The following is a 24,474-nucleotide window of genomic DNA, read 5'->3' on the forward strand; positions in this document are numbered from 1 at the left end:
GTAGTCATGTGTGACACTCAGGTTTCCCTCTGTTCTTGGATGTGTCTGTTCTCTGATTCACAGTGGGATTGAAATGTGTGTAGGAAAGTTACTTCAGCCCCTCCCCTCCCACTGATACTTGTTTCCTAAGACTCAGGGACAAGTCATTTGGCCCATTAGGGAGATTCATGTTTACCGATAGCACCATCCGTTATAGGACCGAACACATATGGGGAGAGGAAAGATTGTGGTAATTTTTCACAGATGCTTCACTTGCAGTGTAAATCATGCACATGGGAATTGAGGAGAACTCACATCAGACTATTACATAGGATGCAGACCCCAGACCTCACCCACATACTCTATAAGGTGTGCATTACTTATCATGGCTCATATAGAAGGAAGGAGCTGTGGCACAGTGGAAGAACCTCAGTTTTGCAGGCAAAAGGTTCCAGGTTCAATCTGTGACATATCCCGTAAAAAAGGCCAGGCAGTAGATGACGTGAGAGACCTCTGTCTGATGCTCTAGAGCAGGGGTAGTCAAACTGCGGCCCTCCAGATGTCCATGGACTACAATTCCCAGGAGCCCTTGCCAGCATTCGCTGGCGAATGCTGGCAAGGGCTCCTGGGAATTGTAGTCCATGGACATCTGGAGGGCCGCAGTTTGACTACCCCTGCTCTAGAGAGCTGCCACCGGTCTGAGTAGACAATACTGAGCCTGAGGGGCCAATGATCTGTTTCGGTATAAGACAGCTTCATATGTGTATGGCTAATATGGGCTAACATGGTTGGGCTAACATGGATGGACAGCTGAATGCATCCAGTCCCCCTATGAATACGGCCAATTGCATGATTTCTGTCATTCCAGAACAGCTCCCAGGCTTCTCAGAACCCCAAGTCATTCTGCAGAAGAAAGGGTCCGAGTTAAGGATCTCTTCTGGATCCAGTCCTGTATTTCTGTGCGGATTCATTTTTATTTGGAAAGGAAACGTTCTCTGTCCCTAAGCCCTGTACTGAGAGGCGTTTAGGGGGAAAACAAAACAGTCCTGCAGAACTTGAAAATTTAACTATGATGAAACGATGATAAATTCTAAAGTCCCTGTGTGGGACAAAATGCCCCCATTACAGGCACCCGCTCCTTGTTTTCCAAAGCAATAAATGCCAAGGGAGGGGGTAAGCCTGTTCTCTCCCTCCGCCTCGTACAGCAAAACAAGCATCTGATTTTGATGGAGTCAAAAGGATTAGATCTGGTTGGCAATTTGTTTACTCCGCACTCCAGGGAATATTAAATACCTGCAACTATACAATGTTTTCCTTCCCCGCCTCGCTTAATAAGCAGTGACTGAACTGCATCCGCAGCCCTCATGCCAGGCTGGTTATTGGAGAGACGGCGCTCGCTATTTGCCGTGTGTGAGAGTTCATCTAATTAGCTGATATCAGTTCATTTGGCGTTAAATAATTCCCAGAATTCCCATATATTTGTACAATACGTTCACCGGGGGGACGTTTCTCAGAAAGCAATTAAAGCGTTCCCTCCGGAAGAAGGTGCCATTGGTCACAGCGCACGGCCTGTTTAATATCCGGAAGGACGATTGCAGGCAGGATTTGCTGCAGGAGCACACCAGAAGCAATCTGGGGGCCATTAGGAAGAAATCTATTGCTGAACAAGTCAACATAAAGCAACTCAAGATGAAAATGTGGCTTTGCTGACATGGCATGGGACAGTCACATCTCCAGTGGCTCCGAACCAGAATTGTTCTCTAGAACATCTGTTGCTGTATCCAAGAATGCCCTTCTGCTCTGTTTTTCTGCCCCTCCAGCAGAACAGGTTTTTCTGTGATGAGTACAGATGTATGGCTTTGCATGCTGTGTTCGTTTGACTATTCTGGAGCTGAAATGAGCTGTTCTGAGTTGACTTGGGGACATCTGAAATGACCTCAAGCCCTCCTGAATGCCTGGGAGCAATAATAGTTAATGTCCCTGAAGTTTGGGAGTGTTTCAGATTTCAGGGAGGCAGCAGGGAAAAAGGTGAGGAGAGAGAGGCAGGATGTTCCACCCCCCAGCCGCCCCGCCATTGTTCTGTCGAGATCAGAGTGGAGGGTAGCTCTCAAGAGTCTCAGTCTGAGGTTTCCCACATCTCCAGCTACCAAATACTTTTCAGGATAGGTTGGGTATTGTACCTGGAACCGTTTGCATGCAAAATAGATACTCAACCACAGGCATTCCCCATTCAAGCCCCATATTCATTCCAGACCATGATGTGTTACATTGCTGTTTTACCTTTTAATATTTAAAATTTCTTACATGTTAGACCACTTCTTCCTCAACCTGTTGCTTATCCTACTTAATTACCTTTTTCTTCCTTCACCCCATGAGAGAGCAGATGGCACCTTCGACCCTTCTCATCATCCATTAGGTAGCAAACTATTCTATACAGTCCCAGCTTGTAGAGCATGTACTGACATTTGCTCACAATATATCACGCCAAGCGTTAGTAAACTCCCCAGCAAGATCAGAGTCATTCTACGCCTCTCTGCTTCTCTCTGATCTCTCTTCAGAAACAACTCTCAACACAACATTGCAAAAAATTTTGTATGAGGGCACAGAACATACGTAAGCAGGTGGTTCGGTCTTTAGACGAAGATGGATTATAATGACGTCTTCAGTTTTATTCGCCGGTCTTAGTAGTGTATTGCATGGTGGGCCCAGATTTAAACTAATTTTATATCAAAATCAACTGAAACTGTAGCAAACTAATCCATTCCATCCTCTTGCACAGAGGATCAAACCTGAAAGGTTTACGATGGGATTCACACTAAGGCTCCCTCTGCCCCATCTCCAGCTTGGTGTAGTGGTTAAGAGTGCGGGATTCTAATCTGGCGAGCCAGGTTTGATTCTGCAGCCAGCTGGGTGACCCTGGGATCACCACAACACTGATAAAGCTGTTCTGACTGAGCAGTAATATCAGGGCTCTCTCAGCCTCAAATCTCTCACAGGGTATCTGTTGTGGGGAGAGGAAAGGGAAGGCAACTGTAAGCTGCTTTGAGACTCCTTCGGGTAGAGAAAAGCAGCATATAACAACCAACTCTTCTTCTTCTTCTTCTTCTTCTCCTCTTCCTCCTCCTCTTCCTCCTTCTCCTTCTCCTCCTAATTTCCCCTCTATGGGATAGTCCCCTCTATGGTTTCCTTTCCATAGCATCTGAAGGACTGCTACCAAACTCAGGAAAATTCATGCCGGAATAAATGTTGTTAGCCTTTAAGGTGCCACTAACATTCTGTTATATTTTTATCCTGCCTTTCAGCCAAAATTGGCTTCTAAAGTGGTTGACCAGAATGAAAATCACAATTGACAAGTGAAATTAAATATTAAGCATTCTTTGGGCAGAGGGTTCTCAGCTGAGCTGGATTCAAGCCTGGCATGCCATCAGTGGTCCCATCAATGGAACTTGGAAGCTGAAGAGAAAGGACTTCCAGCCAGAGCTAGATCAGTGCATGGCAGGAGGGCGTGTGACTGAGGCCTCCACTCTCTTTGTTATGGAGGGAGTTATCAGCTAGAGCTGGTTATCAGCACAAATATATGGGCCAAGCCTAGATGAATGGATTCTTGAACAGTCCTTGGGCTATGGGTAGTGGCTTGAAAAGAGGGAAGACACTGACTAGCCTAATTCTACAATGGCCGTGTGTTAAAGCATTTGTGCAGTGCAAGACTAGATAAGTTCTATAGTCATTGTCATGTTTCCTGGGCACAAAAGGTCAGGAGAGTAGAGGAGCATCACTGGATTCAGTTTGGCTTTTCTTATGCAGCATTTTAGCACAAATTGTGAAAACTGTCTTTCCATTTGGCGTGGTCTGCTTGCTGAAGTGCACCTTTGAATCCAGGCTCTTGGCAGGTGTGCATGATAACCTCTCCTTGGCTTTCGAGCACCTGCTGTTTGGCAAAGCAGCAGACTCAATTACTTCTAAAGGTAATGGGAGAACTGTTGATTCCGGCAGCTGATGACAAAAAGGTTGGGTGATTAGTAGCTTTTTTTTTTTTTTAATAAGCCAGAGTTGTTGCTGTCAACTCTCAACACACCCATTTGTTCAGATGCCTGGTTGTGATGAAATAGGCTTTTTGTGTGAGAAGTAGAAGGTCAGCTTGTCTAGCACCGTTTACGCACTGGGAACTTCACTGTTGCAGCTCCCGTGCAGGAGCACAAATCGGAGGTGGAGTAGGTGCACCAGGCAAAATGTTCCCCTGTGTAGGTACAGGAAGAGGTGGGGCAAATGACTAAAACTACAGCCTGCAGCCTGGCATGAAACCTCCAGTGCGTAAACGGTCTAGATGGGAAAATATCCCTTACAAAAGACCTATCTATATTATCTATAGAGGGGGGAAAGGTGAATTTCCAGGTGTCAGAAGGGACAGCTAGAGGGAGAAGAATGGCGAGGGATGGATAATACTCACCGATTGCAGTATCCAACTGAGCAATTCTTGATTTTAGGAGACCCAGTGGGAAATATTTTTAAATATGGTCCAATCTTGGTGGTTTTGACATGTATATTTCTGGCTTAGAATGTCACTAGATTGTGATTATTCTTGATTTGTCTTTCTAAACGGCATGTATTGTTTCTAAGAGCATCATGTTAACCCCATGCTAAAACTGCACATGCACACCCAATGGAAAAGAGCCAATGAAAGCAACAGCAGGAAATGGCATCATTTCCCACTTGACCATCATATAAAACAAAATGAAATATGTATTTATTTACTCCATATATCAGTATTCTCCCCGGCAGTGATCCAAAGCATCTTACATCTTTCTCTGCTGATCCATTTCACCCTTACAACAACCCTGGGTGGTAGATTAATCTGAGTGTGTGTGGTTGGCCTAAAGCCACTCAATGAGCTTCCGTGGCAAAGTGGAGATTCAGATCGGGGTCTCCAGGATTCTAGTCCAACACACTGACCAATTTACCGTATTGGCTTTCAGCAACATTTGCTCATCCTTCCGCAGAAAGGGAAGAGGTTTGTTTAAAGAATTCAAATAGTAGTTCCACTAATAACAGTCTGTCTACAGTGGCTTAAGTTGCTTGATTGGAGGAGAAGCTCTTTTCTCCCCCCTGTAACTAGCTAGCTGCGTATCACTTTGTATGGTCTTCATTTGTGTAACCTGCTCAATTGTCTCTTCTATGGATATTATGTAGAACTAAACTGTCTCAGTGTCTAGTTCCTAAAACAGGGTTAGATCCCACCAGCTTTTCTGCTCAATCACTTTGGATTCCACTTCTCAATGCTGCCATAATCCCATGTGGTTTTTGTCCCCATGAGTCATATGGTCCCTGGCATAGACCAGTGGAAATGCTGGTAGAATACCATCCAGAGTTCTGTATCTGTCAAGTATGGAGATGACCTTCATGGCAGGCTTTTTTCCCTCCCTGTACCTATTTCTTTTGAGATCTTCTTTTGCTGAAGATGCTTCCCTGATGGCTACTGGAGGCTAGAAGATACTTAACCTCTGAGTAGTGATGGCTGGTGGCTGCTAGGTACCAGAATCACCTTTCGTAATTGAGAGGAGGTGTAGAGAGAAGCAGTTTGGCATCTGGAAGGTCATCCACTATGGAGATGGGGATCTGACTGGTGCAGCTGGGTGGCATGAAGGAGCTCTGAGGACCAGCTCTTTGCCTTGGGGGCTGATGCTGCTTGATTGCCTGAGCCTTTGTCTGTACTCCTGTGTTCTGCTTGCATACTTATAAACAAAAAGCTATTACCCCAAAACACTAATTCTGCAATGCTGTCCTTTCACCAGGAAAGTGACCCCGTAGTGGGCTGACCTAGGAACTCTACCATTTGGGAAATATATATTTTGCCGTACATTTCTAAAAAATATTTGTGTATAAAAAGCCAGCTGTTTTTTTTCCCCTATTGGGAACCATTACTAACAGCATGAGTATAAACTTGAGAATCAGAGACCTTAAGAGTAATAATGCGGCAGCCTTTACAGCTTAACCTATATTTTGCTCCCACTATGGCACACAAATTGTCACTTTTCCCCTCCCAGTAAAGTTATCTTCTTGTTTCTCAGCAGCATCCTTTGAAGCAGGAAGACAGGTTTGATTGTTGCATGCCTGATGTGAATGAGATGGGGTCGAGATACACTCGCCATGTGAAATAACGAGACATCTGTCTCGTTTTCCGGAAATGTATAGTTGCTGCTAGGGGTTTGCATTTGACTGATCCAAGCTGGAAAAATACCCAAAGAATACCTTACTGGTATTTTCAGGTATTAATTCAGCCAGATTGTTTTTTCCCCTACTTTTCAGCTATCTGAAATGGCTGAGCCAAGCCAAGTGACAACTCTTCCCTAATTTATCATGAGTTACCTTATCTCCCTGGTAGTGAATTTCCAGTAACAGTCTGAAGTCCTTCCAAGGGCATCCCCATCAAAGAACTCAGTAGGGTGTTCATCATCACAGTTGCCACCATGGATGTCCACTGTCCCAACTGGGTACTCCAATGTTCTAGAATTATGAAGGAAAGTATTAATCTGTCAACCACCTTACCCTATTGAGGTCCACCCTACCAGCAAGCACATCACATCCTCATCTGGACTGAAAACACAGATGCCAGAGGGGTTGTTATCTTCCTCAAAAAACAGGCCCTCCAAGACTCAGGTACCCCAGGATCAATTTTCTAGCCTATGGGGACCATTAATTACAATGGTCCTCATAGGCTATAATGAAACCAGGGGGGAAATTCAGTATTCCTGAATATTGACTAAATCTGAATAATATACCATATTGGGATTTGGAAATATGGGGAAATACCAATATTTTCTGGGTTCAATGTACCTGAACTCTAAGAATACTGGGGGGGGGGCATACCCTTTCCACACCCTTTCCAGCAGTGCCATTGAGGCAGAGAAGGAGCCACCGAATCATTGCACAGATTACAGGGGAGAGGAAGAGAGATAGAAGGATATGAATATAGAATTTTGACAAAGCAATAAAGCTTCATAGAAACTGGCTCAAAGACTCTTGCAGTGTTTAAGACCACTTGATGAGGGGGTGTTGAAGGGCCCTGAAATTTATAAGATCCAGTGCCCCATGGTCACCTCCAGATCAGTCTCACTACAAAGCCTACAAGGGAAAACAGAGGTCAGAAGGTACACCGCTAGGGAAATCTTATCAGTGGCCTAGATCAGGGGTAGTCACCCTGTGGTCCTCCAGATGTGCATGGACTACAATTCCCATGAGTCCCTGCCAGTAAATGCTGGCAGGGGCTCATGGCAATTGTAGTCCATGGACATCTGGAGGACCACAGGTTGACTTCCCCTGGCCTAGATGAACTCAGTCACACACTACGATGGAAAATAATTTCTTTTCAAAAATCTCACCATGAACACATGAAGCTGCCTGATACTGAATCAGACCATTGGTGCATCAAGGTCAGGGCTATATACTCCGACTAGCCATAGCTCTAATGTGTTTTAGGAAGAAGTCTTTCCCATCTTATCTATCTGTATTTTTAAATTAGAGATGCTAGGGATTGAATTTAGGACTTTCTGCATGCTTATAACACAGCATGTAAGGGAAAATTAAGTTCATATGGGATGGTGATAAGTTTAGGTCAGAAAGGTCGACAAACGGGGGAGGGTTTCTTTTTGGAGGTTTCAAAACTTACTGTCCCCCCCCCCCCCCCCCGCTGACTTACTCATCAAGTCTGTTCAGCGGTGGAACCAAAATGTTTTCAAGTCAAGAAAATCAAGTTCGGCTGCAGATATTTGTGTGAGGATCCGTCGCTGTGCCATAATTGTTCTGTTTGTTCACCTTCAGATTGTTATACTCGTCACAGCGCTGCCTGAACATCAAGCGAGAATTGCATGGCAATTCTGTCTAAAGTTAGGTTTTGCTTCCGCTGTTAGTAAAAGCATGGTTTTTGAAATGTGAGATAATCAGAACAGCCCACAGTTGACAAGTAAAAGATCAGGTAGATTATAGATCCTCATGAATCTCTTGCACAGCTAGTATCCATATTTGAAGTAAGCTCTCGGTTTGTTTTTGTTCTTTCTTCTTAAAAAGCCAGAATTCCCCCCTGGGTGCATCAATATGAAATGAACAGATGGGTGCAGCCCTGAGATTCTTGGCAGCCGAGATTTTAAATATTTAGTTGTCATATTGAACAAACAACTTCCATCACAGCAGTCAAAGAGCAGAATGGAGGTTCATAGCGCTTGGTCTGCTGGAAGCAAGTTGGGTTTGATTGGGGGTTTTAAAAAACCAAATAAATCATGAAACACCACACTTTCTAATAGTAAGCCTAGTGGCTCAATGCTTATTAAGAAGCCATTGAAACAGGACCATCCAAAGACCAAATAAATAAAGGCAGGGCATTTTCACAGGACTTTTCAACTTTATAGATAAAATATATATATTAGTCCGTAGATTTGTAAGAAAGCAAAGGAGGGAAGTGGCAGTTTCTGTAGGTGGTAGGGAGTGCGTGAGGGTAGACATAATTGTGGGCTGCTGAGGAAGGCCTGGGTAGGTGTGGCCAAAACTAGCTCCCGAACTAAAGTTCTTCATGAGTTCTGGCCAGTTTGTGATAAATGAACTGAAATTCACAGGCCGGTCAACTGCCATGAACTTTCCGCAAACTCAGTTGGTTCATGACAGTTCATGTTGATTTGTGGATGGATACATTTCCAGACAGACTGTTTCTGCTCAAATTGCTTACCAATCTTCAAAGCAACAGAGGGGACAGAATTCTTCATCCTTGAAATTTAGCTTGCACAGGGTCCATTCTATATACTCCTGGACCTGTAATTTCTCCAGAAAGCACTTTCTTGGGTGCATCTTCTTGGGCGAGGGCATAACACAGGCACCATAAATCCAATCTTCACCAAACTTGGAGGGCAGGCAGAGCTCTCTCATGACTTTGGTCTCTCTCGCACACCAGTGTGGGGGATTCCACCACCTCATAAACCTCAAGAACTGAACCAGTTTGGCAGCTAAAAGTTTGTGACAGTTTGTGGCTCATGTTTCACCAGTTTGTACCTATCCCAAGGCCCGGGATTTAAAAACTATTTGACAACTTTCTAGGAAAAGGATATATTGCCCAGGACACTCCAGGGTTGCTTGTAAATTGTTTGGTCCTTCCTTGATAGAGCTTTGAAGAGTTTGTCCATCCCTTTTTGCCTTCTGTAGCCCTCAGGAGTTACGGATTTTTCACTTTGCTTTTGCTGCTTTTCGTTTGATTTGGCCTTGTGCTTTCCATCATAATTTCAACCTTTCTTTTTGTAAAGCCTGCAGCCAGAAGGCAGTGAAGTCCTCCTTGGTCCTGAAGTGACGTGTGGCCCTCCAGAAGTGACCGTTTCCACTCCATTTGCCTTGACGATACCACACTGTGCAGAAGCGAACTCTGAGCACTGGAACATCCACTTAAAAAAGAAAAAGCAGCAGGGGAAATGGGAGGTAAGTGAAACTCATTCCTCGAGAACAGCCACAAAACGATGAGAGTCCAGTAGCACCTTTAAGACCAACAAAGATTAATTCAAGGCGTGAGCTTTCGAGTGCAAGCACTCGAAAGCTCACACCTTGAATAAATCTTTGTTGGTCTTAAAGATGCTACTGGACTCTGGTTTTGTTGTGCTACTTCAGACCAATACAGCTACTCATTTGAACAAAAAAGATGCTTGAAGATGCTTCTGGCAATGGGAAACGTGAGCCCTGGACAGACATTTGATTACATGTCGGCATGCATGGCATAGTCAAACAATGTAGCAAGGGGAGTGGAATCACGGTGGTGAGGCTGTAATCGGTTGGATGATGAAGAAGAAGAAGAGGAAGAAGAGTTGGTTCTTATATGCCGCTTTTCCCTACCCGAAGGAGGCTGAAAGCGGCTTACAGTCGCCTTCCCATTCCTCTCCCCACAACAGACATCCTGTGGGGTGGGTGAGGCTGAGAGAGCCCTGATATCACTGCCTGGTCAGAACAGTTTTCTCAGTGCCGTGGCGAGCCCAAGGTCACCCAGCTGGTTGCATGTGGGGGAGCGCAGAATCAAACCTGGCATGCCAGATTAGAAGTCTGCACTCCTAACCACTACACCAAACTGGCTCTCTAAACCTAAGCATGGGACCTAAACATTCATAACTCTTTTCTTGCAACTGGGAACCATACTTTTGTTCCATCGGTTTTCCCTCTGTGGTGGTTCTGCATACACCCGCTGATGTTCAACTGAATGGACAAGGTTTGGGATTGGGAATGGCTGTTGCAATCTCAGTATATCCCAGGGACTGCCAAAGGGAGCTCCTCCACCAGGCATTTGCGTGAGGCCAACTGACCCCAAACATCTGCTGGTCCCCCCACCCCACCCCCAGACGCCCTTCCATGACTGACCAACCTGCCCTGCCCAAGGATTGTCATTGTTATTGTTCTGTTCTGGCTGTCAGGTTATGTCATGATTATGTTATGCCAATGTTATGTTACAATTGTTATTTATTGCATTGTTATAATATTCTATGTAAGCATTCCACAATGTTTAATGTAAACCGCCCAGAGCCGGAGGGAATGAATGAATGAATGAATGAACCAATGAATGAATGAATGAATGAATGAATGAATGAATGAATGAATGAATGAATGAACGAACGAACGAACGAACGAACGAATGACTCCCTTCCCATACATGCACAAATGCATGAGTATGTCACTTCCCCAGGATCATAATGTGCACCTGTTTATGTGATTGTGTAGTATGTGCTGTCTCCCTGCTCAATGTGCATGTGTTGAGTTAAATATTTGCCCATCCAATCCACCTAATTGTACATGCTGCCATAAGCGAGTTCCCAGATGGTGTCACATTTGGTATCACAGCAGAGATGAAGTAGGATATAAACATGCAGAAAACACTACAAAATCCTAGTGATCCAAAGCATATGCTGGCTAAGTGAATGGCACTGCTCCGTGCATTGCTCATTCTATGGTTTGAAAGACAACTTTTCCTAGAGATGTGCTGCTGACAATGTGTTTGGAGGTTCACACAGTCCTGTATATGTGCCAGGGAACATGCAAGCTCTACTCTATATTCACTCAGGTTCTTTCACATGTGGTTATTTTGGGTAGGAATGCACATTCACTCATGCCCAATTTACTAACAAGCCATGTTCGGGTTCCCAAATCTTTCTGTTCATTTCATTTATTGCAATCCAAGGTCTACCACCCAAACCGTTCAGTCAATGAGTGGCATACCCCTTTCAAAACTTGATGCCCCCAAGTTTTCCCAGTGGGGCAAATCCCAATCATTTCAGGTTCCAATCTGAATTTGACACCCCACACATGAAAATTGAGGGGAACCCACAAAAGTAGCACACTTCTAAGGCTGTTGAAGCAATTCTGCTTAGGGGGCTGATGGCTAGGATGAAATGGCTTAGGAAGTCATTGCAAAAGGCAGAGTGGGGAATACAGACACAGTCTGGGAAGTCAGAGATGAGCAGCTCCTATAGAAATGCCACTCCACAGGGACTCTTTTCGGTTTTCCCCTGGCTGGTAACCATTATCCAACATAGTGGTTCACTGGGAACTTTTCCAGGTTAGCTGAAGTGCTACTCGGCCCTTCCCAACAGGGCAACAGCCCCCCTCTTTGTCCCGCTGCCCTCAATAGGCATTAAGAAGCCCTCTGCCTCTTATCATGAAACTTGCTTTGGCCATCATGGCTAACCACGGCTTGAATAAATCTGAAGTAAATCTGGGATCTGAAGTGAACATCATTGGGACCTCCTTCTCCACCCGCTAGTAGTGGGGGGGGAGGAGTTGGGTTTTACTGATTTTCCGCCATGTTGGTAATGTTTTTATGTCTTTTAATGGGGTTTCAATGGGGATTTTAAGACACTGTAACCCTCCACAAGCCGTAAGGGAGTGGTGGGAAACAAATCGAACAATAACAATAACAACAATCACTAATAGACCAGTTCGCAAGGAATCTATCTAAGAATACCGGGCGTAGACAAAACTAGGGCAGAAAAACACCTAGCAACAAGGGAAAGGGGGAAAGGGTGCCGGGCAAATCTCCCTCAGGAGGAAATTTCTGTGTCTCCAAGTGATCCTTAATTATGAGCAGAACATGATCAGGACATGAAGTGTTTTCAGCAAAAACAAATGACAGTAGTTATTCAAGGGGGAGCACTCTTTCTGAAGTGAGGAGGATAGCTACAAATAACAGAGCCTTTTCTGTTTTGGCTCCTCAGCTTTGAAATGCCCTTCCCATAACCATTAGGGTGGTTCCAGGTTTTTCGTGGTTTTATTTAGTTTGTCAGCACTGGGTAAAGAATAACTTTTTTTGCCCAGCCTTTTCTTTGAGCATGCCACTGACCCGCCATTTTGCTTCAGCACCCTTATGGTGACTTCATCCTTCATTCAGGATTTGTATTGGTTTAATGCTGCTCATAGGCTTTTAAAGATTTATTTATTTATTACTTATTTATCATTGCGTTTAAAAGATCTTTTTTTCCCCTGCTGCTGTGCTGTTAATTGGCCTTTTATTCACTACAGCTGTGGTAATGACATTTTAATTGCCTTTTTTTTTTGCTCTGCATCATGGCATGGTTGCTCTATTTTTATTTATGGGAGTATTGTTAGCCGCCTCAGGAATCAATTGATTAAGAGCATGGGGAATAAAGCATTTAAGTAATAAATGCATCCTGCCAATAGGAAAATATTTAAATGGACTCTTTGCTATCCACCGCAATGTTGCCAACTATCTCCTCCAGAGTAGATTGCATTTTCTGGTGCGATGTTCTCTCCTAGCCCGCAAAGGGGTTACTGCAGAACATATTTCCTTGCAAATGGTTCTGTCCTACCCTACCGCAAGGCTATCGAGGACCTTATTTCTTCGTGAGTGTTCTGCCCTCATCTGTAGACTGTATTTCCTTGCTAGTGCTCTTGTCCTAGCTTGGTGTAAGGCTTCCATGGGCCATTTTTCACCATGAGTGTTTCTGTCCTAAAGTACTACGAGGCTGCGTGGACCACATTTCCTGGCAAGCAGTTCTGCCCTAGCCTTGTGCAAAGCTACCGTGGACCACATTTCTCTGTGAATGGTTCTGTCCTAGTCTACTGCGAGAATAGCCTGGACCATGTTTTAGTATTTGTTTGTTTGTTAAGAGCACGCCTGCCCTCCCTTTCTAGTGATATCACCACTGAGAAATTCTTGCAAAGCCCTAAGCACCACCTAAATCAAAAAGACAGCTTTAAAATGAACAAAGAAACCAGGAATGCAGTGAGATGAAGCTGCGTCTCTTCTTTTTTTGGCACAATATGACCGTTTTTAGACCAGGAATTTGCTCACTGTTCATCCAGTGGTGGGGCAAATTCCCAGTTCCACTTGAAGTCCAAGGAATATGAATCCAAGTACAGCTCCAGGCTGGGGCCATCCCAGGCCCTCAGTTGCTCTGTAGCAAGGAAGCACGGATAAATCAGCATTCCCTCTTTGCCCCAGGTGGTAACAGGGCCTATGTCGGGCCTGGAATGTCCAGAAGCTAAGAGTTGGGCCATTAACATCCAACTCCTCCCTGCCCCATGGCTGCAAGTGCAGAGTCTCAGACAGGGCCAAAAATGCCCCAGGTGGCTCTGCTGTGCTGTGCAGTATAACAGAGCTACCTGGGGGATTTTTTGTTGTTCTTGAATGTGGTATTGCATCCCAATGCAATACCGCATTCGTAAACAAAACAAAAAGGCCCCCACTGTCCCGCAGTGTGGCAGACCCTTGCTGCTCCAGCTCCCATGCAGGAGCACAAATCCGGGGTGAACAAGGTGCAGCCAGAAAAAAATGCTCCCCTGTGCGGGAGCAGGAAGAATCAGGGCAAATATCAGGCTGCAGCCTGGCGTGGCAGCCATCTTGTGGTAAAGCACTGTTACGGGATAGGAATGGAGGGGGAAATGCTGAAAGAAGTCTTCACACCAACACTTAGATGCTCTCAGTATGTCTTTACCTGCTTCTCCGAGTGGTTCTGTCCTCGTCACTCCGATATTTGAATTCCCTGTCAGCTACTGGCCAAGTAACCATGAATAAACCTGAAATATGACATTGCAAAGCCTTCCCAGCCATTTACTGAGCAATGGCCCAATTCAGTGGAACAGCACAGGCAAGATGAAAGATTTTTTATTAACATAAACATTATTGTAGTGAATGTTTTAATCAGGCATCAGATGCAACCTCTTGTTCAAGGCTTGCACATTGTCTTTGGTATTCCGAGTGATCCCTCCGTCTGACAGAGAGAAAAATAATAATAATGTGAATATAGGAAGCTGTATGAAAATGGTTTATACATCATTTCTATTGCCTTCTGAACAAATTGAATTTCTAGGTAATGCCTAACTAAAAATGTCCCTGCTGACTCAGGAATGATTTCAGATTTCTCATGCCTGATGTTTTACCCTGTGGAACTCACTTAATCTACATCGCAAATGTGAGACTGGAACCCTTGATTCTTTATTTTTGTGCCAATTTCTGCTTCTTCACTACAATCTCTTTTTCTTTGGCCAGCCAAGGAGCAAGTTCTCCATCAGAGGAGCATAGAGAGGAGGTGTATGTTGAATGATATCCTTTCCTAGCCGCCTCCCCACCTGGAACAAGTTACAGTTTATTTATTAGAGTTCCCCCAGCCTTCAGCAAAAAAGTTTTTAGCATGAGCAAAGTTCTCCTTGGGAAGGAGAAAGTGAGGAAGATCCATCTCCGTAGAACGGCTTCCACTCAAACCTCTGTAGGATGGCTTTAAATATTTTTGGGCTGCAAACCTGAAAAAATTTACTTGGGAGGGAATCTCATTAATTTCAGTAAGACTTACTTTTGGGTGAGCAGGCTCCACCTTCCCTCAAATCTCGAGGAATTTCTCAACACAGAATTGGCAAGGGCCTACTTATGAGCAAGGGCCTACTTCTTTAGATGCTTGAAGTGTTACCTTCAGTTGGCTTTTTCAGCCATGGGGGCCAGAATGTAGGATTTTCTGCTCCAACTGGTGTCCTGGGCCCTCTTCGTTTATATTTGTGGAAACTTGTAAACTCATTTCATTCCGAAAGGCATTTAGATTCTAGTCACTGATGTCAACTTGCTACTTTTTATCATTTTAACCTTGGGGGAGCTTTGAAAACACCATTTATTATTGTGTTTGTTTTGTTTTTACTGCTATGAGAGGTAATTTACAGATGCAATCCTAAGCAGAGCTTTGTTCTTCAAAGCCCATTGACTTCAGAGGATTTAGAAAGGTCTGAGTCTGTTTAGGTATATAATCTTAGGCTTTTTTAGAAACTTTAGGTGTTTCTATCCAGTGATCCAAGCTGGTTGCCACTTGAGATGGCATTTTGGTTTTTTTTGTAAAGTTTAAATTTCATCTTTTGAGTCCTATTGTGTATTACCTCTATGACTGGATAAAAAGGTAAAGGTATCCCCTGTGCAAGCACCGGGTCATGTCTGACCCTTGGGGTGACGCCCTCTAGCGTTTTCATGGCAGACTTAATATGGGGTGGTTTGCCAGTGCCTTCCCCAGTCATTACCGTTTACCCCCCAGCAAGCTGGGTACTCATTTTACCAACCTTGGAAGGATGGAAGGTTGAGTCAATCTTGAGCCGGCTGCTGGGATTGAACTCCCAGCCTCATGGGCAGAGCTTCAGACAGCATTTCTGCTGCCTTACCACTCTGCGCCACAAGAGGCTCATATCTATGACTGGATATCCAGATATAAATCTTCTAAGTAAATCGGTGTCAGTAAGTACATATTCCTGAGGTAGAAACAGGCCAGAAGGCCCTGAAAGCCAAGAGACAGTTGAGCTACATTCTAGAACATAAGTGAAAGCAAGATCCAGTCCGAAGAGTATATAATTCAATCAGAGACTGCAAAGATTGCTTCTAAACTAGTGATAAATTGGCAAGGCGCAGTAAATAGTGTACAAAACCCTCAAAAGATTACTTTTCTATATTGAATGAGTTCCTACTAAAAAGATGAAAACTGATAAAATCTGACCTGAATATGAATCCAAGTACAGCAGCTTCATGCTGGAGTCTCTGGCCCGACCCAACAATTTTTTTTCCTTAGCTGTGCCTGTTTCACCTCATTGCTACAGCTATGGGTGGGCTCACAAACTATAATTCATGAGAAATTTTGGCTGATTCGTGGCTTGCAAACTGAAGTTTGTGGCAAGTTTGGAAATGGGTACATTTGTAGACAGACTGCCTTGGCTCAAACAAAATGTTTGCCAAACCTCAAAGCAACAAGGGGGGTGGAATTCCCCAGCCTAGGAAACACTCTTGTCATTTTCAAACTTGTCCTTCTCAGTTTCAAGAGGGCTCTCTCTCTCTCTCTCTCTCTCTCTCTCTCTCTCTCACACACACACACTCCTGGTATTCTTTGATGTTCACTTCCAATTTTCTTGCACCTTGCCTAGATTTGTTGTGAGTCTGTGCTTTGAAAGCAGTCATTTAAGTTTGCAATGCGAATAGCTCCGGATTTTGGTGGGCATTCTGCATATTGCAACCAGATGTGTTGGCCTTCCAATCCTCTCTTCTATTTGGATCATCATTATGTACTTCACATCAGACCTGATGAACTGGCATTGCCACAATGGCACTGAATTATTCTGGGCACTTGTACAGTGCACTTGTTTTGCTGAGCTTGCAACCGTCCTTCTTGCATGGGGTGTGAGTCTGAGCTAGACATAAGTCCTTTTGAGCGGACATTGTCACAATGGTCTGAATTCTACTGGGCACAATGGTCTGGATTCTACTGGGCATTCTACTGGGACAGCACTGGGCATTCTTTGATTGCACTGGTTCTGCTGGACTTACAAAAATGCTTCCCCACTCAACCATAAGTTTCTACTGCAAAGATTATTTGACTTGACCTTAGTCCCCTTGGGTTTGTACTGTCACAGAAGCCCTGATTCTGCTGGGTTTGTAAAATGCCCTCCTTTCAGTTTCTACTGCAGAGATTATTTTGGACTTTGATTCTGTTTTGCTGGGCTTCTATTGCCCTTAGTTCCTTCTTTGGTGGGACATAACTCATGACCTGTAAATACAATCTTCACCAAACTTGTATGCCATATAGAGGAGAGTCAGCCAAAGATTCCTTCCCTGTGAGTTTGGTGTCTCTAGCATGCTGAGTGAGGCATTCTACTGTGTCATGAACCTCACAAACCAAATTGGTTAGTTTAGCTCCTAAAAATTCATGACCATATGTAGTTTATGAACTCAGTACATCATAAACCAAACCACATTTTCCAGTTCCATGCTTATCTATAACTACAGCCCCTGTCCCATTTGTCTTTGCCACTGCAGGTTTCAAGCCCTAGAATAACCTTTGTAGAGTGTTCAGAAGGGGACCCTTCCTCCTTTTTCCACCAGTAGAAAAACTGGTTGGATTGAAGTTTTTCCCCCAGAAGGATGGCATCTTTTCACACTGTGACAAAGCGCTCTTAGATGCTGAATTTCTATGTGATGTTTCTCAATGTTTTCATTTTTAATATGTAATTCTGTCCATTATATTTGAATGTACCAACAGTTTGTCAGCAAGTGGAGGATGTATGAGCAAGAAATTTATGTCTTCACCCATAATATGAGCATACATCTGCCATCATACTTTGTCCATGTTTATGAATAGAGATTTCAAAATATGAACATGATATAAAAATTATAGTGAGTGCATCTTAGCATGATTGGGAAATGGGTCTTGGAGATTAACCATCCCAGTGCTTTAGTAAGAGGCCACCACATTCATTCTTCTTTGTTTTATGATATCCCCCCTCAGAGTACTATCCTTCTATTTCTATTATTTCTAAGTTCCGTGGTTTTATAGAACATTCTTGTTTGCTAGGTTGACTTTTATGTTTTTATTGGGCTGGTTTTCTGGCAAGGTACATTCTGAACGAATCTGCCCTTGTGATCTGTAAATGATCAATATGCTTTGCCACATTTTGCTTAAGTTTGTGACTGTTTGTAACCACTATATTAGGCTCCTATTAAGCAACCATGTATCTTCTGACTCTTTGGAACCTGCTCTCTTCTTACCCAAAGATAACGACTGAAAATTCCATTGGGTACACCTTTTAATTTTGGGTTCCAGATAGAATATCTAGAAATGTTTTTGCTGCTCAACTTATATATAGATACTAGCAGTAAAGTCTGTTGCTGCTGGAATGCAATGGACATCAGGTAGGGATACCCTTTAAATACCTCCCTACCTTCACAGGTGAGATCCTCTTGTGGCACAGAGTGGTAAGGCAGCAGAAATGCTGTTTGAAGCTGTCTGCCCATGAGGCTGGGAGTTCGATCCCAGCAGTCGGCTCAAGGTTGACTCAGCCTTCCATCCTTCCGAGGTCGGTAAAATGAGTACCCAGCTTGCTGGGGGGTAAACGGTCATGACTGGGGAAGGCACCAGCAAACCACCCTGTATTGAGTCTGCCATGAAAACGCTAGAGGGTGTCACCCCAAGGGTCAGACATGACCCGGTGCTTGCACAGGGGATACCTTTACCTTTACCTTCACAGGCAGATGGCTTGAAAAGGTGGGGGGAGAAATTTAAAGACTTCAGGTGGCACAGCTGTCATTGTCAACTGGTAGGCAGCCCCCCACTCTCTTTCAGTTCTTGCCCTATCTTCACTGGCAGTTTTGCTTACAAAGGTGTGGGGGGGAATTTAAAGGGAACAGGTGACACAGTTGTCATTTTCAGCTGGTAGGTGGCCATCTATTCTCTTTATGCTTCCTCCCTACCTTTGCAGACATCTTTGCCTACAAAGTTGGGGTGGATATGCTTTGGTCAGCATGCTTAGCATTCCAAAGCCTTCTTGCGTGGTTGGGGCTCTACCTGGGGGGGTTTGGAACATGGAGCACATTGTCAGAAGTATGCACACTTCTTTATATGTAATAGATGAGCTTCTAGGGTTGAATGGAAAGGATAATGAGTGTATATTGGGTTTCTGTGTGTCAGGACTGAGCCAATAAAGCTGTTTTCATTTCCCCCCAATTTTGTATGGTGTTTCTGTCATCAACATCAGTCCACCTCATTTTCATTGCTGTCACTGGTGATTTTGTTCCTTTCTCACCATTTATGTGACATTATTTGCCATTTATACATCTCAGCAATAACATATTTAAATGCATTAATTTTAATAGAGAAAGTTCAGTCTGAGGAAACAGAAACTGGTAAAAAATAAAGACTCAGTAAGTTCATTTATCCCTGGGTGAAAACAACACCAACATGAAGATATTTGTATCAAGCCAAACAATTTTTGTAAGCCAGTCTCTGCTGAACCAGCAAGCGGTAGAACAAGCCAGCCTTGTTTTATAATTGCGAACCTTTATTGTTTTCTATTGGACTTCCACTCCAATAGAAATATCTCCTGGGCTTCTAGTTTTGTTATTTTCCGGACCACAACAACTATCTACAAAGCACTGTGTATCCTGATATTGTACATTCTAAACTATATACCTCCCTCCAAAAAAAATTGTATTTTGGTTTGAATTCTAATTGTAGAAAATAATACGTGTTTCCTGTTTTATGTTTGTCATGTTTCTGCCTGTACAGGAAGTGATGTCTGTGGAAGAAGAAACAACTTCCTGCTACTGCCTGTTGGATCCATCTGCCTGCCACATCCTCTTAGACTCTTTTGGAACTTATGCTCTAATTGGGGAGCCTCTCTCAGAGTGCTGTGCTAAAGAACTGAAAGTGGCAGTCTTTGGCTGCATGTCTTGCAATTCACTGGATTACAGCCTGAGAGTATACTGCATAGATAACACTCCCTGTGCATTTCAGGTAAGATGGCGGATGGGATATCTTTCCAGATGCCAGTTCTTGATTCTGTTAGGCCTAAATTATGCTGTTGAATAATTTAAAAATAACTTGTCTAGAAGGTCAGGGTGGGTGCTTGTTGGATCCATTTCTACTCACACTTTGACTGGGGTCTTCATTATTTTCCTTTTATGTTGGATGGGTCATGGTGCAATAGCTAAGAGCAGTGGGCTGGTTCACGTATGCAGCGGAATGAGGTGGTAGAATGTCAAGGTGAAAATATTGATAGTCCCACTTCAGACTACCAGTGTGAGAACTCCATCTCTGAATGTACCTTCTAAGAGGAACTCTGTGCATAAACAAAACGAGCACAGCAGGGAGAAATGTTCTATTTCCTCCCCATATGTGGTATGCTTCTATAAAGACACCTAGAATCAAGGAAGCCACAGCCCTCAGCTTGAAAGACCAAGGAAGTCTGTTAATGAGAGGATGTTTTGGAGGCCATTAAATCATAGGGTCACCATAAATTGGAAGCAGACTAACAGCACTTAATGCACAGCCAGGAGGAAAGACAAGGTCCTACCTATTTTAAGAAATATGCCAAGAGCTTTTTTTTAACACTGAGGAGAGTTCCAACATGGTTCCTCACTCTTTTACACTTCATGTCTCTGTCCCTCCCTCCACTGCTGCACTGCCCCCTTCATGTATGAACCTACTCTGAGCTATGAATCAAGATGGTTTGAATCTTGCCTCTGCCACAAAACCTCTAGAGCTACCTTAGGTTCGGCCCCTTCTCACACCAATCTGCAGTGCATGGATGATAAAAATGAGTGATGCTTACTGTGTTTTAACAGCTACAAAAATGAAGTCTTGCAATAACTCAAAGTCTGACACTTTGATTATAGACAAGCTCCTGTGGAGTTGAGTCTCCTTCATCAGATCAGATGCTCTCAGTCGGAAGGTATACCAAAATAACTTGAGTAGTTGGGTTAAAAGACCTTGCAAAAATCCTGGTTTTGTCCTCTGAATGGACTGTTTTAAGCATAGGTCATGGTAGGATGGTAGCACACAAGGTGGAAAAGGAACTTGGTATGTTGCAGTGCATTCAGTTTTACTTTCTTCACATGGTTTGTTGTTTGTCTAAAAAAGCCCTAAGTACAAATGAGACCATCTCCAGTTAAAGGATCTTTGATAGCTGGTCTTGGGGAACACCTTTATCTTTCTATAGGCAGTGCTGGGCTAGATCAAGCTCAGTATAGGCATCTTGTTGGTAAGTTTTATGGCAGAGTTTGGATTTGAACTTGGGTTTCCCCAGTGTTGTTCACACATTTATATAGTTATGTGTAACTGCATATAGATCTGTTTTAGTAGTCTTAATGGGGATAGAAAAGCAGGTAGGAATTTTGTACAACAAATACAGAATAATATAAACCACTTTGGAATTTCTAGAACAAAAATAACGATAGTCAGAATGAATGAGCATTTGATTTTGGTCCACATATCCTCTGTAATTAAAATGTAAAGCACATATCCAATGTCCAACAATGTCTTTGTGGGATGCAGTTGTGTCTCTGAGTTATGACGATGAAATACAGTGGAAGAACTTGCTAGCACTTTTGTGAGATGCTCTTAGAACCACTTTAGAACACAGTTATTAAAATTCTCCAGTGAGACCCAGCCAGATTTCATGCTGGTACTCTATTCAGAACAATACCAGCATGCTACTTCTTTATTTGCAGGCATGAAACCCTACTAGGTAGAAAGGATTTCCTGAGGATTCAAAACCAGGTGCAATTGTATAAAAGTCAGAATGGGATAGTTTCACTACACAGTTTCCATTTTTTAATGCAGGTGGCTTTCCATGTTACTTCTTGAAACTCCACTGTATTATATCTGGCAGAGTTAGTTCTCAGTTTGGCATGGCTTTTGGGTGGTCAGGCTCCATGGGGACCCATGTGCAAAAGACAGAAACTGTTAAAATGAAAGAGTCCATTGAATTCCCCGTCTTGTGTCAGAAGGAAGCAGAAAGAAAATCACATTCTCTGTCTCTCAGCAAGCAAACGCCTGGAAACATGCTCAGACAGCAGAAGACAAGGATCTGACCGCCCACCTCCAAGAGACAATCCTGTCCTCTCCTGGAGGAAAGAAATCCTTTGATGCAGTGTAGTAGCACAATCCTACATGGGGTTCAGAAGCAACCGGCATAATAGTCAGCAGTCTCATTTTGCAGGGCTTTCAATAAGTACTGAGTCTGAGCCACGAATAAGAAACCGGGTTGTGGAAACATCATTTATACAATCAGACGGTTTCCCCTAGAAAGTGCAAGCGATTATCCCAATGTATAGGCTACAAAGGATACAATAAATTTCTGTTATAAAATATGCAGTCAGATTGCATAGTCTGGTGTGAAATACTGGGTCGGGGAAAGGACATTCTAAAGAGGTGAATGGAAAGCCAAACTTTATTTGCAGGTAATCAGAAATGAGTTGACAGGATGGAGCCTGGGGATTCACGCTCTCCGAGTAACGACTGGCTTCTTCTTACCAAGGTGTTGTTCCAGTGTTGGGGTTGCACCATATCATTTTGGTAATGGGAGCTCACATAACAGAATGTTCCTCTCTAGAGAAAAAAACAAACTTTCCACATTGGAAAGCAGGTGTCAGAGAGGAGTTTTCTGGCCTCATTTTCTCCCTAACAAGATGTTATTCTTTGTGTAAGGATTCCTTCTGTATGCAGGAATATTTGGTCAAGTGTGCCTGCAGTCTGAGGTGGAAGTCAGAGGAACCTGGAAAGTTGCAGTGCATTCAGTTTTTACTTTCTTCACATGGTTTGTTGTTTGTCTAAAACTGAAGGGCATCTGTACTACCATGTCAGGCTGAAACCTTGAAAACGAGCTTCCTTTGGGACATGATTTTTCACATGGAAGTGATTTCAGACAAATGGTTTCACTTGAAAAATGGAGGCATTAAAATCACTCCGTGAGAAATGGGTCTGCAAACTGGCTTTCCATGTTTCAGGCATGATGATTTTATTCGATGGATGGATGGATGGATGGATGGATGGATGGATGGATGGATGGATGGACATTCCATGACTATTTACTAGTTGTTGTTTTTTAGGCTATGAAAACAAAAATGTAGTTCAGGCTTTGCCTGCTTTATATTAGGACTATCAACTTGCCCGTTATGTCTGCCTTCCCATCCCTTTTCCCTTCAACCCAAGCACTGCAGGTCTCACCTAGAGAAGGTAATTAACCTATCCTTGTAAGGTCTTCTCACTTTCATAAGGCACTAGACCAGGAAAGAGGGAAGGGATTAAACTGCCTCTCTCTTATCTGTGCTCTGAAGGCTTCACCTAGAGAAAGGGAAGTATTATTCTGCACCTTCCTTATGCCTTCCTGGGAGGGGGGGGGGAGGAGGCAACTGACAGGGCATGATAGAGGTTTATAAAATTATATATGCAGTGGAGAACTTTTCCTCTGTCTCTTATAATTTTGGGAGCACTGTCACCCCATAGGTCAGACATGACTTGGTGCTTGCACAGGGGATACCTTTACCTTTACTATTAGATACTCTTGTATTACAATAGATGGAGAATTTGCAATGGTGAGCGAAAAAAATGAACCTACTCCCAAATTTCTCACTTCCATACACCATCTATCAAAAACATTTTGTTGGTATATACAGTATGTCAGAATATGAAACTTATGAAAACAGACCTGGCATTTTCATCTGCTCGAATGGGAAGACTCATTATCAGCTCAGAAAGACAAAACAACTTGTATCTCTTTCTACTGCCTTGTGTGGTAATAATCAGCCACTAATGTATTAAATGAGTCCATGGAATTCCTGAAACCTCTCAGTGCTTCAGTGACCTCACATGGTGGTATGAGCATAAAATAAGGGAAGAGAAAGTTATGTAGTTTTTGGGAGCAAGGATGAGCTAAAAATGGAGCACAGAAGACTTGCAACCAGTATGGTTGGGTTCTGTCTCTACCATTGATTGGGTATGGCATAGCATGTTATGATGGCCCCCATCCATTTCCCTCAGAGGCAAAATTTTCCCTCTTTCCTTGCCTGACTGACCCACCCTAATAATGTGTTTTCTTCCTTACTGAATAACTTTGGCTGTCCCTCCCTGCCACTGTGCAAAAGTTTGGCTGTTTGCTCAGCCCAGGAACCCAAGGGAAGGACTGGGAGCTTACTTTAATTTAAAAGGCACTCAAGACATTTTTATATTCCAAATTAACAAAATATTTTATTCAACATAGAGGAGAAAGGTCAGGTGAAATGGGAGTAAAATTTCTAAGGTTAGGCAATATAGACAACTCTGAGGTAAAATCAGTACATGCACAGACTTTAGTTCTTATATTTCAGGCTAATGAGTGTTTTATAAGCTTTGCACAATTACTTAAAATCTTTATGCCGAGAGGCTTTTGTTCTAGCGTTTTCCAGGCACTCCAGCACACTTTCTTTAGTATTCTCTGACTCTTTTGGTTTCCAGAAGGCTGGTGTACTCTTTCCAGTACCCCAACCCCTGCTCTTGAACCACAGCATTCATTTTGGATTTTTAACTGATGTTTAAGGTCTCTAAAGAGAGTTTCTAACCACACCAGACCAGGGATCTCTGCACTCTTCATCACTAACTCCCTGTTTGACTGGGTAGGGAATTTCCTTCTCTGTCAGGAAGATCTATCCCCTTTCATTGGCCTCAACAGGAAACTTCCTCTCACTACCTTGTATCTCAA

At 43.4% G+C, this 24,474-nt stretch overlaps 1 protein-coding gene across 3 annotated transcripts in view; it reads left to right on the forward strand.

Annotated features, from left to right (window-relative positions):
- UNC5D (unc-5 netrin receptor D) overlaps positions 1–24,474 on the forward strand; it is a 365,178-nt gene that overhangs the window by 306,297 nt on the left and 34,407 nt on the right. For all 3 annotated transcript variants that reach the window (XM_077307138.1, XM_077307140.1, XM_077307139.1), the window contains 2 exons: positions 9,261–9,429; positions 19,524–19,751. In XM_077307138.1, coding sequence (XP_077163253.1) covers positions 9,261–9,429; positions 19,524–19,751 — 397 coding nt within the window. The remainder of the gene's footprint in view (positions 1–9,260; positions 9,430–19,523; positions 19,752–24,474) is intronic.

This window comes from Paroedura picta, chromosome 12, assembly GCF_049243985.1.
Source record: "Paroedura picta isolate Pp20150507F chromosome 12, Ppicta_v3.0, whole genome shotgun sequence".
NCBI classification, from domain to species: domain Eukaryota; kingdom Metazoa; phylum Chordata; class Lepidosauria; order Squamata; family Gekkonidae; genus Paroedura; species Paroedura picta.